This window comes from Ornithorhynchus anatinus, chromosome 1 (assembly GCF_004115215.2).
Source record: "Ornithorhynchus anatinus isolate Pmale09 chromosome 1, mOrnAna1.pri.v4, whole genome shotgun sequence".
NCBI lineage: Eukaryota > Metazoa > Chordata > Mammalia > Monotremata > Ornithorhynchidae > Ornithorhynchus > Ornithorhynchus anatinus.
The window spans coordinates 31216289-31233346 of record NC_041728.1 but is presented as its reverse complement, the minus strand read 5'-3'; the positions used below and the strand labels follow the sequence as shown (position 1 = coordinate 31233346).

The 17058-nt window shown below is 48.3% G+C and overlaps 1 protein-coding gene across 1 annotated transcript in view; it reads right to left on the bottom strand.

Moving 5' to 3' along the window:
• Positions 1 to 4957: 4957 nt before the first annotated feature.
• The window catches only part of PALS1 (protein associated with LIN7 1, MAGUK family member), a 120967-nt gene continuing 108866 nt past the window's right edge, over positions 4958 to 17058 (bottom strand). Inside the window, 1 exon segment of the mRNA XM_029062017.1 lies at positions 4958 to 8004. Coding sequence (XP_028917850.1) covers positions 7828 to 8004 — 177 coding nt within the window. The 3' untranslated portion in view covers positions 4958 to 7827.

The window sequence follows — 17058 nt, the reverse complement described above, 5'->3', positions numbered from 1 at the left end:
TTGAACTCTCACGGCGGGAAGGGAAGCTGCGGCGGCGATCTGGCCCCCGCGGCCGAGCCCGAAGGTGCCGATGGAGCAGAAGGGCTTCGACGGGGTAGTCCCCTCCCTCCGCCTTCGTACGAGTGCTGAACCCCTCTTCTGGAGGGTGGGGGTGGGGTGCTCACCTGTGCTCTGCCGCTAAGATCATGGGGGGGCGGTTCCTCCCTGTTTCGGGGGAGCCTCAAGAGGGCCACCCTCCCTACCAACGGTTTGGTTGGGTGCCCCGCGTCCCCGGAAGTCCATCTCCCGGGCCTGGGCCAGGCCGCCGGGTGACCGGTAACCCTTGGCCCGGCTCAGGTGGGGACGGGGCAACTGCCTCAGGCCGAGGGGGCTGCGCGAGGGAAGGGAGCACCACAGCGGAGGCTCGAGGGAGAGTTCGGGGCGGAGGCCCGACACCGCCCCGGGGAAAGGCGGTCCTTAGTGTCCGCACGGGGATGGGGAGAGGTGGAGGTCGACGAGGGCGGGACTCAAATGATCGGGACCCCTGAGCCTGCCCAGGGGTGAGAGGAGAGTCCTTCATGTCAGAGTAGTGATAATAATAATAATGGTGTTTAAGCTCTTACTACGTGCCAGGCATTGTACTAAGCGCTGAGGTGGATACAAGCAAATCAGGTCCCCCGTCCCAGGCGGGGCTCACGGTCTCAGTCTCCATTGTACGGATAACTGAGGCCCAGAGAAGTGAAGGGACTGCAGACAAGTGGCAGAGGCGGCGTTAGAACCCGGGACCTTCCGACTGCCAGGCCCGGGCTCTAGCCGCTAGGCCACGCGGAAGGGAGCTCCAGGGTGTGACCATAATAATAATAATAATGTTGGTATTTGTTAAGCGCTTACTATGGGCCGAGCACTGTTCTAAGCGCTGGGGTAGACACAAGGGAATGGGTTGTCCCACGTGGGGCTCACAGTCTTAATCCCCATTTTACAGATGAGGTAACTGAGGCACCGAGAAGTTAAGTGACTCGCCCAAAGTCACACAGCTGACAAATGGCCGAGCTGGGATTTGAACCCATGACCTCTGACTCCAAAGCCCGTGCTCTTTCCACTAAGCCACGCTGCTTCTCTTTAGTGGAGGAACGGGGCCGAGGCCACAGCTGGCTGCCGGGCTTGTGGCAGAGGAGTGAATTCCACGAAGGCGGGAGCTGTCTCTCATCTCACTTGCTGCCCTGGCCCCTGCTTCTGCTCGGTAGAGTCCAAGTCGTCGCTTCTGTCGGGAACCCAGTAAGCGACAGCTGCGGACTCCGGATCGGCCGTGAACGGTCAGTCATTCGTATTTACTGAGCACTTAGTGTATTCAGAGCACTCTACCGAGCATTTGGGAGAGTCCAATATAACAAGAAGCCGCGGGGTCTAATGGTTAAGGCCCGGGAGTCAGGAGGACCTGGGTTCTAGTCCCCACCCCTCCACTCGTCTGTCGGGTGACCTTGGGAAAGTCACTTCTCCGGGCCTCAGTTACCTCGTCGGTACAACGGGGATTAAGACTGCGAGGCCCATGTGGGACACACATTGAGTCCAACCTGATTAGCTCGTTTCTACCCCAGCGCTTAGAAGAGGGCCGGGCATATAGTAAGTGCTTAACAAATACTATTTAAAAACCAAAAAAGACACATTCCCTGTCCACAATGAGCAGGAAGGTGGGAGGAGGCTGGCTGAGGCTTCTGGGACATGAACACCTCCCCATTCTTTCTTTTCCCTACCGTCCTCTCCGGTGCAACTCTGAAGTCCCGTTGGTCGGTGGGGGGCAAGGGCTGGGACAGTCGCTCCCTTCCCTAGGGGTGACCCCGGTAATCCCACAGGCTGTTGTAGACTAAATGGAGGAATCTGACGTTAACAGACGACCAGGGCCGGCTGCCATCCACTCCGGCCAGTCCAGGAACTCAGAAGGGTAAGTGGCGGAACCGGTAAGGACGTATAAGCTAGCTAACGTTGCAGACGGCCAATCTAACACCCTTCTGTAAGGAGGGTTTCGGAGGCGATCCTGAAAATTATAAACCAATGAGCTGTGTGTCAAGATAGTAAAACTTGTGGGATTTGTTAAGCACCGACTGTGTGCCAAGCACTGTGTGAAGCATTGGGGTAGATACATAATTCGATCAAGCACAGTCCCTGCTCCAAATGGGGCTGAGAGTCTAAGTGGAGGGAGAACAAGCGTTGAATTCCCATTTTACAGATTTGGAAAATGTAGTGCAGAAAAGTTAAAAGGCCTGCCCCGATACGCCAGCTGGCAGGGGGCAGAACCAGGATTAGAACCCAAATCTTCTGGCTCCTGAGCCCGGGCTGTAGGTTTGGCTTTAAGCCCTGCTGTGAGGATCATTTAGTACTTACCTACTGGCAGAAAAAGACATTTCTGTAGGAGGAAATGAATATGCTGGAGCTCTTTGGAGGATTGCCAGAAACTTTTTTGATGATACGTACGATTAGATTTTTAAAAGCAGGGCTCAAGACGCAACACGGCCTAGGGGATAGAACCCGGGCCTGGGAGTCAGAAAGACCTGTTCTCTAATCCCAGCTCTGCCACTTGTCTGCTGTGTGATCTTGGACAAGTCACTTCACTTTTTGTGCCCTAGTTTCCTCATCTGTAAAATGGGGATTAAGACCGTGAGCCTCATGTGGGGCAGGGACTGTGTCTAATCTGATTACCCCACTGCTTAATACAATACCTCGCACACAGTAAGTGCTTAACAAATAACATTTTTTTAAAAAAGGCTTTTGATAAGGTTTCACACCAAGTCTTTCAAGTTTTTGACTCAGTATGGGACTGGAGGGAAGGGATAGAAAATTGGCTCAAAAATTGGGATTCCCAGGGTGGGAATAAACAGCCACTTTTCAGGACGGAGGTATGGGTTGTGGTCTCCTAATATAGAAATGATCTCTGAGGGAGAGTGTGCAGTGAGAGTTTGAAGTCTGTGGGTGACAAGCCATTTGAGGTGGCGAAGGCCAGGCTAGAAAGAAAACCACAAGTCTCGAGTGACCGAAGCAAGGCCGAGGAAATCAGTAGGACCAAGTCCGAGGGTTAATTTACCTAGGAAGGAATAATCTGTAACTGCATGAGCTAATCGCAAGGCAATAATAAAGAGATCTCAGCGTCGTCATTGATGGTCTTTCCTTGGGAGGTAGTGTGGTCTAGCGGAAAGAGCCCTTCTCTGTGCAGAGAAGCAGCACGGCCCTGCGGACAGAACACGGGCCCGAGAGTCAGAAGACCCGGGTTGGCAACCTGGCTCTGCCGTTTGTCTTCTGTGTGACAAGTCACTTCAATTCTCGGAGCCTCAGTTACCTGGTCTGTAAAATGGGGATCACGTCCATGCGGGACTTAGATCGTGTCCAAACTGATCAGCCTCTATCACCCTGGCGCTTAGTACGGTGTGCGGCACCTAGTAAGCTCTTAAAAAAAACAAAAAACCACGAGCCTGGGAGTCAGCGGGGCCAGGTTCTAGTCCTGACTCCGCTACTTACCGTTTGATCTTGGGTGAGTAATTTAGCCTCTCTGTGCCTCAATTTCCTCATCTGTAAAATGGAAATTAAATATCTGTTCTCCCTCCCGCTTAGACCGTGAGCCCCGTGGGGCATAACTGATCGGTCTGTATGTATTGTCCTCTCCCAACTGCTTGGTAGACTGACCTGCACACACTCAGCGCTCAAATACAATTGATCCTGCAGCCCTTGGTACAAAATGAACACATCATCGTTATTGATATTATTATTAAATCAATAGGTCAGTGTGCAGCAGCAGTCAAGGAGAGCAAGCACTTTATAAACCCGTGGTCGATGTGCATCCGGAGTTTCCGTGGACAATACTAGTTACAGCTTCTTAGTCCTCCTCCCGTTACTTATGGACATATCCACGATTTATTTTTTTGCCGTCTCCCCCTCTGGGCATGGAATGGTCTACCGACTCTTATACCGCATTCTTCCACACGCTTAGTAGAGGGCTGTGCATATGGAAAGCACTCAGTAACTAATTAATTAGGAAGAAAGTAACAGAGCCGGGACAAGAACAGAGAAGGGGGAACCGAGGTGATCGGGGGTGGAGAAGCTTCAGTATGAGGCTGGACTGAAAGGCTACGGAGTGTTCCAACTGGACTCTGACACCAGCAGGCCGTCCTCAGCTTACCCAACCCAAACACTGAAACGGTACCTGGAGTGAAAATGTCCATCGGCACCGATTTTTCATCGGAGCGATGCTTCCAACCGTTGGGAGGGTGGTCCTGTTTAGCCACAGACTGCCATTAAAATCGATTATGTATACTTGGGAATCAGCTGCATAGATATAGTAAGTGACCAGATGAGTGGGGTATAGATGGACAGTTAGAAGGGGACCCAGAATTGAGCCTTGAGGGAACCCAAGGGGGAAAACATGGAAGCAATTGAAGATTGGAGATCACCAGGGTAGTCAACTTTTCATTTTGAGTGTGGTGACAACTGACAACCTTGTGTGTGTGTGGGGGGGGGGCGCGGCTTTGCTAGGGAGGGGGAAAAGAGAGAAACGGGGGCAGTGGGGGGGCAAAGGTGAGGAGAACGTGGACCCAGGAAGAATTCAACCTGAACTTTGGCCATCAGAGATTCTTCTTTTACAGGGACGGCATAGGTATGGTCCTGCCTGAGGGCAGAGAGATGGATCTGGTGACCTCCAGAGGCGTATCTCTTCTTTCAAATGCATTTGCTCATTACCAGATGCGGCTATTTGGGAAAATAGGCAGGTCTATGAATCTAACAATAGAGGGCTCTCCCACCCAATTCGTTATCCAATTTAGGGAAAAAGATGCAAACTCACCACTGTGTTACCGCAGTTTCACTCAGCTCACACTCCCGGGCCCGTAGATTGGTTCAGGTAAAATGGCTCCGTAGCCCATACGCTATTATCCTCCTGGTCGAAGGCCCAGCTGAGAACCCTCGAGACAGAAAGAGACTGCGGCGGATACGATTGCACGGTGATCTTTTTTTTTATTTGAAATCTAGAAATATAATTTTGCATTTTATTTTTACATTACAGTGTGCAGTTTGACATCTCATAAAATACAGAGTGCAGGTACAGGATAGAAAAAGTACAAATTGGGATTAAACCACAGGTCTCGGGAAAGTTAGCCTTAATAAAAGGTATGCCCCTGGTACGCTCACAATTACATTCAATATTAATCCTCGGCGAAATTTTTCCCTCAGCTGAAGGGGGGGGACCCCTTAAAAACACAATCTTGATTTTCATGGAAAGTAAAATTACAAAATTCCCCTTCCTATTTAAGACAGATCCCTAATTTATGATAATTTGGGAGCGGAAATGCTGCCGCTTTTAGCCCCCCGGAACGTTTCCCAGTCATCTTTCCCAGAGAAGGAATCGGGGGAGGTTTCTATGCTTCCCCTCCCACCAGTGACTCTCTTTCCTCGCATCGAGGAACTCAAACTAGGACCACACCACAGGCAGAGAAGATAAGAGGGATTCGGGTGGGTATTACGATCTTCGCTCCGATCCCCTCACCTGCTCCCGTAAAGGGAGAAGATTAGTACTGGCTTCTCTTATTGGACGGTTTTCGCTCCCGTTAGGCCCCGGACGGGCTCTATCACTAGCCCACACCAGAAGAGAGGGAGTAAGGGGTGGAAAACGCCTCTCGGGAGGAGACCTAAGGAACTCACGCCAACTGCCTCTGGGGAAGTGATGGGAGAGAGATGAGGAAACGCTGGGCCTCTTTCTTCAGGAGCTGGAATCTGCTCTAATAGAGCATTCCTGAAATCAGGCAAAGCCTGGCAAGGCTGCAGAATTCAAAGTTGCAACACCTGAGCCCCACCGGAGTCTAGACCCGGGGGGGCGGGGGGGAGATGTTAGTCCTTAGCTGGCTGAAACTGCGTCCTACAGGGGTGACCAGCGGATGATGCGACTCAGATACTGATCTCAAGACTGCTGCCCTGAGGGCTAGGAGATGATATCCACACAGTAGCCATTCGCCCAACCCTCTGCCAGAAAAACAGCCTCCGTTCCAGAGGAGCAGTTAAGTGGCTTTTGACTTCCAAACTTAGTGTCGATCAGGATTCCCTTTCCGCTTTCTCTCCAGGCCCGATGGATACATCGTGGACACGTCGGACAGGGAACGTTCCTTTCCTATGAACGGACGTTAGTCGAAAAGTTTTTTTCCCCACAGTTCATCCTCTCCACCCGCCTTCATTCAGATCGGAACTCAGAAAGGCAACACGCACGTTGCCCGGAGTCTCTTACAAAATTTAGTGAAAACTATGTACAAGAATGTGACAGACCAACCCCTGTCGTTACAGAAACTAAATCGCTTCTATTAAATCAAGCTACAAGTCAACGTCATTCCAGTGTTTACTTTTGGGAACGAGGAGAGGCTGCAGCTAAAATGACTAAAGAAAGGAAAATCGAGACATTCACATTTGAGTTTCAGGCTCCTACCCCAACCCTAAATATGTCCACGCATCATCTTTAAAGGTCGAAGACATTCAACACCTTCGGTTTCCAAGCCGATTCTGGAAACAGAGCTTTAACGACCACAGTCACTGAATCGGCACTACCGGAAAAGTAACGTGGGCAAAACACCCTCGAGGCAAAAGACGCAGTGACATTCTGGTTTAGGGAGGGAGAGCGCTGCTAAGACAGAGACATACATGTTTTTCCAATGTTGTTTTCCTAAGGCTCCGCTCTTTGGGTTTCTTTCCTTCTGTGTCCCCCCACAGCGGACTTAATTTCACTGCAAAACCGAGCAAGTGGAGGACCATAATTCCTGCAGCTTTTTTCATTCCAGTTCATGTCCTACAACACAGACAGCCACGAGATATCTGTGCCCGTATTTAAACCGTAAATTGCCGACTTCAAATGCTCAGACAGACAAAATGAAAAGCCCTTTTACATTATGAGCACATCATTACAAAAACACCAAAGCAGTTTGTTCGAATAGCTAAACTCTCATAAAAATACAACTTTTGCCCTCTGGGCTACTATGGACAGAAGGAGGAAATAAAGTTTTCAGATCGATGATTCAGGGTGGCAGAAATATAATCCCACCGCAGAGACGGGCGTTCATCATCGGTTTTCCTTCGGCCCGACGAACAACAAAGTCCAGACTAAAAAAACCTCCAGGGTCGATATTTACATTACAAACACTTTCCAGGTGATAGTGAGGCTATAAAGTGGAATGTAGCATTCTATTAAGAAGAAGAAGAAATTCAAGCCTACCGGGGTGGCTCCGGACCAAAGTGGCACACCTTATTCTTTCAACTCGGTGATTTGTTCTCATTTCAAAAGGAGACAATTTCTGATGAAAATAAACCACAATTTCTGGACAAAAACTGCCCTACACTTAGGAGAGGCTTACGTACAAACTATAAAATCTATCTCACAGGGTCATTTAAGTTAAGTGTTAAATAACATCAATATTTATACCTACTGGACACAGAAGGTCATACACACACAGATACATACACACACCCCCATCATCTTTCACTTAAATTTTATAGAAATTATAACTATAGAAAAAAAGGAGAAAGAGCAAAGAGCAAGGTGAGGTTCAGTGGGATTGCTTTGTTCAGAACTCCTGTTTCTAGTTCAGCAGTGTTTGGGCGGGGAGGGCGACAAACCTGTGGAAAAGAGCGGAGAACTCTGTCCATAAGGAGCTTAATGGTTTTCTCTTCCCCAGTACATGGTGTGGGGAGATGAAAACAGATTCAGAGCCACCCTGCTTCCTAATACTCGAGTCTACGACAATTGATTTGCGGAGAAGAGGGAAGACCATTCCTGCAGGCGGAGACTGCCGGAGGAGAAATCGCTATCGGCCACGGGACGATTTACCTCCTTCAGCGCAGCCAGGTGGAGGGGACCCACTGAGGTTCGGTATCAAGCTTGTTAATTAACCGCAGCAGCTCCTGGTAGGCCTTATTGAGATCGGAATTCACAATTGCCGTGTCAAAGTAGTGGCCGTTGTTCTGTTCCATCTCTCTGGTCTTCTCGATGATTTCTCTCAATTCTTCTGGCTGGAAGGGGGAACACAAAAACTCTGAAAGACTTGACCGGCTCGGGCATCTCAGAGACGAATGAATCTGACTGCGGCCCGCGCTGGTGAGAGGACGACCACCGGTTAGCAAGGCGCAGAGGAGTCGAGGACGGAATGCGACCACATACTACGGTTGGGAAAGTTACATTAGAAGGAAAGGGAGAGTTGGTTCGGTGCTTCGGCCCGAGACGGATTATGAACAGCCGTCAGGAGGATTCTTATATTTTTATGGTTGAAAATGATGTGCGAAGTGAAGGTCAAAAGGACAGAGTCTCCTGCCTGCTTCCCGCCAGGTTACATACAGTCTCCCATTCACACGACAGCTTATTAAGTCTAGGAAGATGCTAATGGCATTCAATACCATCCATCGAATCTTGTTTTCCTCAGCACCTTGGTACGCCACGTAGGCTGGGCGGTATATGAACAAGCCCCCGATTTAAAGACGCGTACAGGCATAGGACCCCCAATTTACACATCCCGGATACCCCTAGGTACACACATTCCATTTGCACCCTTGGGTTTGCACATGTACATGTGTGTATGCACACACACCGCCCCCTCCGTTCCCAAACTGAAGAACACCTTGAGTGAAAGGGGGTTGGAGCAGGACAACGGCAGGGCTTCCTGCCCCTGCTTTTTGGGAAGAGAAAGGAGGGGCCGTCCTTTAGAAAAAGCCCTCTTCCAGATTCTCTTATTTAGAGAGGGAACGCCGTCACTGCCAAGGGTCCGGAATGGTCCCGATGAACTCCGGGATTCGAGATGGGACCAGCCCGGTCTTTGGCAGAGGCAACTTGAAGCCCAAGGGTTGGCAGAGCCCCACGGGGCCTTCCGTGCGGACGGGAGGGGGGGTGAGAAGGCGAAGAACAGCCACACACGTTCCCTTCCCCCGGCTTCTCCTGGGGCAGGAGCTATCCAAGTGTCCTGACAACGACTCGTCCGTTAAAGCTAAGGTTTTCCTTGTTAGTCAAAAGAACGCAAAGACAAGACGCTGGACCATGAAAGCCATGGTCCTAAAAGGGACGGTAGCCAGGGTCTTGTGGATATTTGCAAGCTCCGACAATTCTCAGTGGAGTCATCAAGCATGGCTCACAACGGCCTCTTTGGAGGAAAGGTTTGTCAGTGGCACTTACCACTGTCAGCTGGCACTCCACCACATGGGCCACTGCCCGACAGGTCCGGGTGGTGACGGTGCAGATTAGATACTTCCTAGTGAACCAATCTCTCTTTCCTTGGCTCCTTTCTCTCAAAGGTGAGTCAGGAGAGTCAACAGAAAAAAATTCCGTGCGTGTCTGTGTGTGCACAAACATGTACACGCTCGAATGTGTGAAAACCCAAAGAGAACTTGTAGCCTGAGACTGAAGGAGATCGCAGCAATGTCCACGGAATGGCCCGTTTTGGGAATCCGGCATTACTGACGGGAACTTTTGAACTCTTCCACACAGCAGGAATGAGGAGGGACTGGACTATAGGTTTCCAGCGGAGACTGAGGCCCTGACAAGCTGAGGTTTCATGTCAGCTAGCCTACCTGGCTGGGTTGATTTAAGTAATTTCTTCCCTGGGAAAGGAGTGTGGAAAGGAATTTCTAAATTGGGGGATTGGCGACCCTCTCCTCACCCGAGGCTACAACTGCACTGCTGGGAAGCTAGACGCCGAAGCCCAAAGCGGAGCCTTAAGAAGGCAAACCTCCAAGAGGGATAATATGTAATAATAATTGTGGAACTTGTTAAGCGCTTAGTATGTGCCAAGCACTTTTCTAAGGGCTGGGGTAGATAGAAGTTAATCAGGTTGAACGCAGTCCCTGTCCTACACTGGCTCACAGTCTTCATCCCCATTTTGCAGATGAGGTAACTTAGGCCCAGAGAAGTGAAGTGACCTGTCTAAGGCCACCCAGCAGACACTGGACAGAGTCAGGATTGGAACCCAGGTCCTTCTGCTCCCAGGCCCAGGCTCTATGCACTAAGCCACGCTGCTCCTTAGCCCTTTGCTTCTCTTCTGTTTTTTTCAAGAGGCCCAACACTCCTGCCCATTCCAAGGAGGAGGGAGTTGGCCCACCCAGATAGCCTACGTCTTCGGAACAACTCTAAGCCAGCGGACTCTGGGATGAGAACTTTTCTACAATTTGACCCTCAGGCGCAGGGGTGAATGAGAGGGGGAGGCAGGGGGAGGCAGGAGTCCAGAGGTTGTTAAAGGAAGGGAAGTGTACCTGTGAGGAAAGGGTGGAACACCAACTTGAGCTATTTTACCTGGGGTGAGTTTCAAAGTCTTCACATCAAGGTATCAGAAGGAAACCAATTGAGGTGGACCGGGGGGAGGGGGAGAACTGGAGAGGAGGAGAGCTGGCTCCCTAGGAACATGGGAATCTGACTCTCCTCACTTTTAAAGCCTTCCTGAAATCCCATCTCTTCCAAGAGGCCTTCCCTGACTAAACCCTCATCTCCCCTCTTTGCCCTCCCTTTCGCGTCAACTACACTCTTGGATCTGAACCCCTTAAGCCCTCGATAGTCACCCCTCCCTCAGCTCCAAAGCATTTACGTACATATTCTTATTCTCTCCCATTTCCCCTATCTGTAATGTTTTTAAATGTCTGTCTTCCCTCTAGGCTGTAAGCTTCTCGAGGGCAGGGATCAGGTCTACCAATTCTATTTAAAACTGTACTTTCCCTAAGTGCTAAATACAGTTCGCTGCACATAGTAAGCGCTGAGTAAATATCACTGATTGATTCAGTTGCAGGAATAGATAGCAACTGAGACTTTCTACAAATGTTCTGCAATACAGTATAAAAACGAGTGTTTGGAAGTACCTCTATATAAACTCACAAGGTTCATGGATCCAGAACATCCCCCAGAATATCAGAATAGTCATTCTAGGTCAGACCAATTTTCTATCCAACAGGTGTTCTGTCTTCAGCAGCGGTAAAAAGGGATACAGGATAGGAGGCTGAGGCTGATGTTTATTTAGGGCAGAGGAAAAGTCCCCGTGCAATCTTCTACAAACATCACAACAGGAAAACATGAAATGGTTCCCGTGTGCATATAAATAATTAGTAAGGTACTTAATCCTGTTTGTGAAAAGCCAATCCAAAAACAAACATGTTGACCATTTTCAATATCTGGGGTAATCAAGCTTCATTTGGATTTAAGAGCAAAGTGACTGTAATATTAGTTGTCGGTAAAAGCTCAAACATCTCCGTTCCAACCACACTGTCTTTGCTCCATCAAAAGCTTTTCTTTTTCATCAGAGGAACTGCTTACTCCATTATGTGGGTTCAAAGAAACACCCGCTGCTTGAAAGCAGGTTTCTTGAAGATGCAAAATCCCCTCACAGCACTCTTATTCTGTTTAGCACAAAGTGGGCCCTCAAATATCTTTTGATAATGCCAGCAATGTGCATGCAGCTGAGAGCTGCAGTTCAAGCTTTCACCTATGATTCAAAGGTAATATCATTAAAATTGGCACTTCCTATGTGCCAAGCACTGAACTAAGCCTTGGGGTTCACAGTCTAAGTAAGAGGGAGAACAGGAACTGAATCCCCATTTTATAGAGGAGGGAACTGAGGTGCAGAGAAGTTAAGTGACTTGTCCAAGGTCACGCAGCAGGTAAAGGTGGCGCCAGAATTAGAACCCGACGTCTCTGACTCCCAAGCCCACAGTCATTCCCTAGACCACCCTGCTTCAAGGTTTGGGTTGCCTGTCCTCCCAAACAAGTAGGATTGGCTGTATAGAGTGTTTGGGAGGGAAGGGCTATCGTTGCAAAATCCCATACCTTTCAGCATCCCCCTAATTCAACATTAGCCGAGTGAATGTGCCAAACACCATCTTTTTCCTGCTTACAGGAAACGTCTGAGAAGTATCCACAATCTACACGGTTTTATCTTCTTAACTACATCACGATGTGGCAGAGGAACCTCAAAGATACATGGGGAAACCAGCTGCCATTCAAGGTGCCGAATAACAATCAGTGGGATTTATTGAACACTCACGGCCTACAGAACCCTGTACTAAGCGCTTAGGAGAGTACAATACCACAGAGTGGACTGACTCACACCCTGACCACAACGAGTCCAGAAGGGGAAAGAGACTTTAAAATAAATTATGGCTATGTACCTAAGTGATGTGGGGCTGTACTTTCCAAGCGCTTAGTACAGTGCTCTGCACACAGTAAGTGCTCAATAAATACCAGTGAATGAATGAATGTTAAGGATTTAATGGATACAGATCCAAGTGACACAGAAGGAAGAAGTGGTAGGGGAAGTGAGGGCTCAGTCAGGGAAGACCTCTTGGAGGAGATGTGTGCTTAGTACCTAGTAAGTGCTTGAAAAATACCATAATTATTATTATTAGGTGATTTTAATAAAAGGCTTTAAAGGTGGGGAGATAGGTGGTCTGTTGCATATGGCTCAGGAGTTGCATAACCAGTTATCAAGGACAGATCATCAGTACCTAGCTCACTCTTTAGAACCATTCTGTGGAAAAATGACCTGCCAACCACCAAACAGCTCAATACTGAGCTCCTAGAGAAATGAGAGCTCCACCAGGAGCTCTGCAGTAACGTCACAACCGCCTGGGGGTTAAAACAAGCAAAGAGCAATCCCTGATATGCACGGAAACTTGCATTTCTCCCACCTGATTAGTTCAACACCCAAATGACTTGGAGATGAAAAGCCTACTTCTGGTGAACAGCTATTGTACCAGCAGCATCTGAGAATTCAGACAGGAGTGAGCCTCCGGGAATGCAAATCAAATTAAGAAACAGGCATAAAATCCAAACTGCTAGCCCACTCGTGTCCAAGCACTTACCCTATCTCTACCCGACTACGGCCCAGCCTCTTCACAGACCTCCCTGGCTTCTGTCTCTTCCCTCTCCCGTCCATTCTTGACTCAGCTGCCGGGGTCATTTTTCCTAAAACCTCCCCTCTGGACAGTAAGTACCTTGTGGGCAGGGAATGTGTCTTCCAACTCTGTTGCACTATTCTCTCCCACTTAAGTACAATGTTCTATGGTATCAATAGATACCACTGATCGACTGATCATTCACTGGGCACACATCTCCCCACAAATCTCCAACAGTTGCCTATTTCCCTCATCAGACAAAAGCACCTGACCGCTGTCTTCAAGACTGATTAACTTCTATCAACTCCAAGGCTTAAAACGGCAGCTTGATATATAGCAGGCACTTAAAACTACAATGAAGACACTCTTATCAGCTCTCTCCCTTTTACTTAAAGGCTATTTTCCACTGTACCCCAGTTTATACTCTTTGTTCTTCCCGAGCAAAGTCTCCTCATTGGGTCTGTCTTCTCAATCCTGCTGAGATTTACTACCTTCACCTGCAGATAATTGATTCGGTGCCTGATATTTACAAATGAGCCTCAATTTGGCCCCAGGGGACGGAGGAGATGGTTATCAAGTGCTTAGACGGTAAGGTTCTCTATAGCTTCCTCTTTTATGTTCCCACCCACCTAAGTTCAGTCTTCTGCCCACAGTATGTGGCCAATAAATAAGAGTTGGATGCTGACGATATGTAGGAAAATGGGCCACCACCAATTATTCTACTTCAAGGCAGAAAATTTGCCTTTATTTTTTGAATACCTTATTTTTTGAGAGCCCCCCAGGTGACATATTTCTTCTTCCCTCATTCCTTCTTTCCCTAAATATGCATCTTCCCTCCCAGCTCCACAGCACTTATGTGCCTGTTATTTTATTTGTATTGATGTCTGTCTCCCCCGCCTCCTCCCAGACTGTAAACTTCTAGTGGACAGGGAATGTCACTGTTAATTGTTCTATTGTACTTTCCCAAAGCGTTTAGTAAAGTGCTCTGCACACAGTTAAGCGCTCAATAAATACGATGAAATGAATGCATCTCAGCCATATTGAATTTACTTCTTTAAAAACAGGGAAAATGGGCTAGTCATAAGGTGTCACCTTCAAATAGCAGCATCAGCACGCCAAACAGTGGATTTAAACCTCTATATCCTACCAACATCAACTGGAACTTAGTCCCTAGGGCCAGGGAACTACCTATGTTAAATAACCCAATTTTTGTACTGGCTGCGGCAAGCATTCAAAACAGCCATCCTCACCAAGTTGTCCTACGGATCAGGGTGGGTCGCTGCGGTCACTAATGATTCCAAGGACTTACGGCTATAAGTGGCCCAGCACCGAAAAATGTTCACAACATAAGGGGGGCCAGTGAAGGCCCACGAGAATCAAGCTGAAACAAACAGGTCGCTTCGGGCCTTCAAAAGAACTCTCCTTCTCATCCCAGATCTTTCATAATTAGAGAGCTGTCCAAGGGCCCATCAATATAGGTCCCGACTACAAAACTAAAACACCGAAAATCTTATGCCAACAGCAAGTCACTAATTTAAAAAGGGCAATGGGTACGAGGCGCTTCCCTAAGTCTTCCTTTCCTCTTCTTCCATTCCTTCTGCATTGCCCCTGACTCGTTCCCTTATCCCCCCCCCCCCTCCCCGATCTCACCCCCACAGCCCTGAAGTACATATCCGTTAATTTATTTACTTATATTAATGTCTGTCCTCCCCCTCTAGACAGTAAGCTCACTATGGCAGGGGATGTGTCCCAACCACTTAGCACAGCGCTCTGCACACAGTAAGTCCTAAATAAACACGACCGACTGACTGAGCTACTTCTGTGTTCTTTGGTTGAATTTACAAGAGCTCAACCCGCAACATAACTTTGGGTTTGTCCCTGGGCAGTTTCTGTAATGGGGCTTCCTCCTTTTCCAGCCAGAATGACATACACCAGGCCGGGCACTCGCTGAGCCCTTAGTTCAGAGGCAAGCCTTGGGTTCTCTCTTGTAGGAGCCTGACTGAAGAACACTGTGCCATCTTTGAATAACTAATAGGGCAGTCAGAAGCTTCAGGAGACCTTACAGGTCTCTTTTTGGATTCTCAACATTGGGTCTAACTCGAGTTCACAACGTACAAAGGCTGAAACTGCAGACACACTACGTAGCTCATTCGTTCCTTCAACAGCATCTACTAAGTGCCTATGGGGATTCCAACAGACCATGGCCCGCGCCAGGGGATGAAAGACCGGCACTGGCGCTCCCACATCCGCTGGAATTAATTGTCCTTCACTCACGTTCTTCAACCCAGAGTTGCCCGGAACCAAGGGAGACTTGGTTCCTTCTCAATGGAAGGTTCCAACACCGCTCTCTATGGAGATCCAGGCTTGGTCAGAATCAACTTTAACCTACTGCCATCTGACGTATACTCTTACTTTCTCCCTTAATTTTATGCAAGTTTTGCTACTATTTGTTTAAAAAAAAAAAGTTTCTTTTTCAAAAAGAGATAGCAAAGCAGAAAGATCCAATTGTTTACATGAAATGCATTCATTCATTCATTCAATCGGATTTATTGCGCTTACTGTGGGCAGAGCACTGTACTAAGTGCTTGGAAAGTACAATTTGTGACCTCCTTTGATCCCCAGAGTCACCACTCAGGGTCCAAGCGTACATTCACTGGCTCAGAGTCCAGTTTTCCTCTAGAAAAGTCATGGACTTTCACAGTTCTGAGCTCAACTTTTTGTTACCACTTTACCAGCTGGTCCCATCCTACCCGAAGCAGCGTGGCTCAGTGGAAAGAGCATGGGCTTTGGAGTCAGAGGTCATGGGTTCAAATCCAGCTCTGCCCTTGTCAGCTGTGTGATTGTGGGCAAGTCACTTCACTTATCTGTGCCTCAGTTCCCTCATCTGTAAAATGGGGATGAAGACTGTGAGCCCCACGTGGGACAACCTGATTCCCCTGTGTCTACCCCAGCGCTTAGAACAGTGCTCTGCACATAGTAAGCGCTTAACAAATACCAACATTACTCACCTCACTGATATAAGCTCTAGACTGTAAGCTCTTTGTGGGTGGGGAATGTGTTTATTGTTGTAGTGTACTCTCCCAAGCACTAACTACAGTGTTCTGCACACGGTAAGCGCTTAATTAATATGCCAATGAATGAATTGAATGAATAAGCTCATTGTGGGTGGGAATGTGTCTGTTTATTGCTAAAAGTGTACTCTCCCAAGCACTTACTACTAATAATAATAATGTTGGTATTTGTTAAGCGCTTACTATGTGCAGAGCACTGTTCTAAGCGCTGGGGTAAACACAGGGGAATCAGGTTGTCCACGTGGGGCTCACAGTCTTAATCCCCATTTTACAGATGAGGGAACTGAGGCACGAGAACTTAAGTGACTTGCCCAGAGTCACACAGCTGACAAGTGGCCAAGCCGGGATTCGAACCCATGACTCTGACTCCAAAGCCCGTGCTCTTTCCACTGAGCCACGCTGCTTTCTGCACACAGTAAGCGTCAGTAATAAGAATGATTGAATGAATGAATACTACAGTCCAGCCGCACACCTGCCCCTCTAGCACCGGCTCACTCACTGCACCCCGATTCATCTATCGCTGCTGACTCCTTCCCACATCCTCCCGCTGGCCTGGAGCACCCTCCTCTTCAATATGCAGACCCACTCTGTCCCTTCAAACTATTATTAAGATCACACACCTCCAAGAGGCCTTCCCCGATTACCACAGAGTACTAAACGCAATCTCTGCCCTCAAGGAGTTTACAAGTCAATGGGGGAAAAAATGTTTTAAAATCTGGAGGTAGGGAAGCAACTGAGTATAAAGAAAGGCCTGTAGCCTAATGGAAACGGCACTGGCCTAGGAGTCGGAGGATGGGTTCAATTCTGGCCCGCCACTTGTTGCTGTGTGGACTAATCAGGAAATGACTATGTGCTTTCCATTTCCCTCATCTGAAAATGGGAATTGGAAACCTCTTCTCTCTCAACTTAGATTGTGAGCCCCATATGGGTGCCTATTTTGTATCTACCCCAGGACAGTGCTTGGCATTTAGTAAGAGTTTAACAAATATCACAGTTATTATTTCTAATAGCATTAACCACATTCGACTTCCAGGCCATGCTTTTACTTAGCATGCTGTTTACTTGGCAGGGTTCAGATCTTAAACTATGGCTGCTGAAGCTATATACCGAAGGAATTTTGGGGTACGTAAACTAG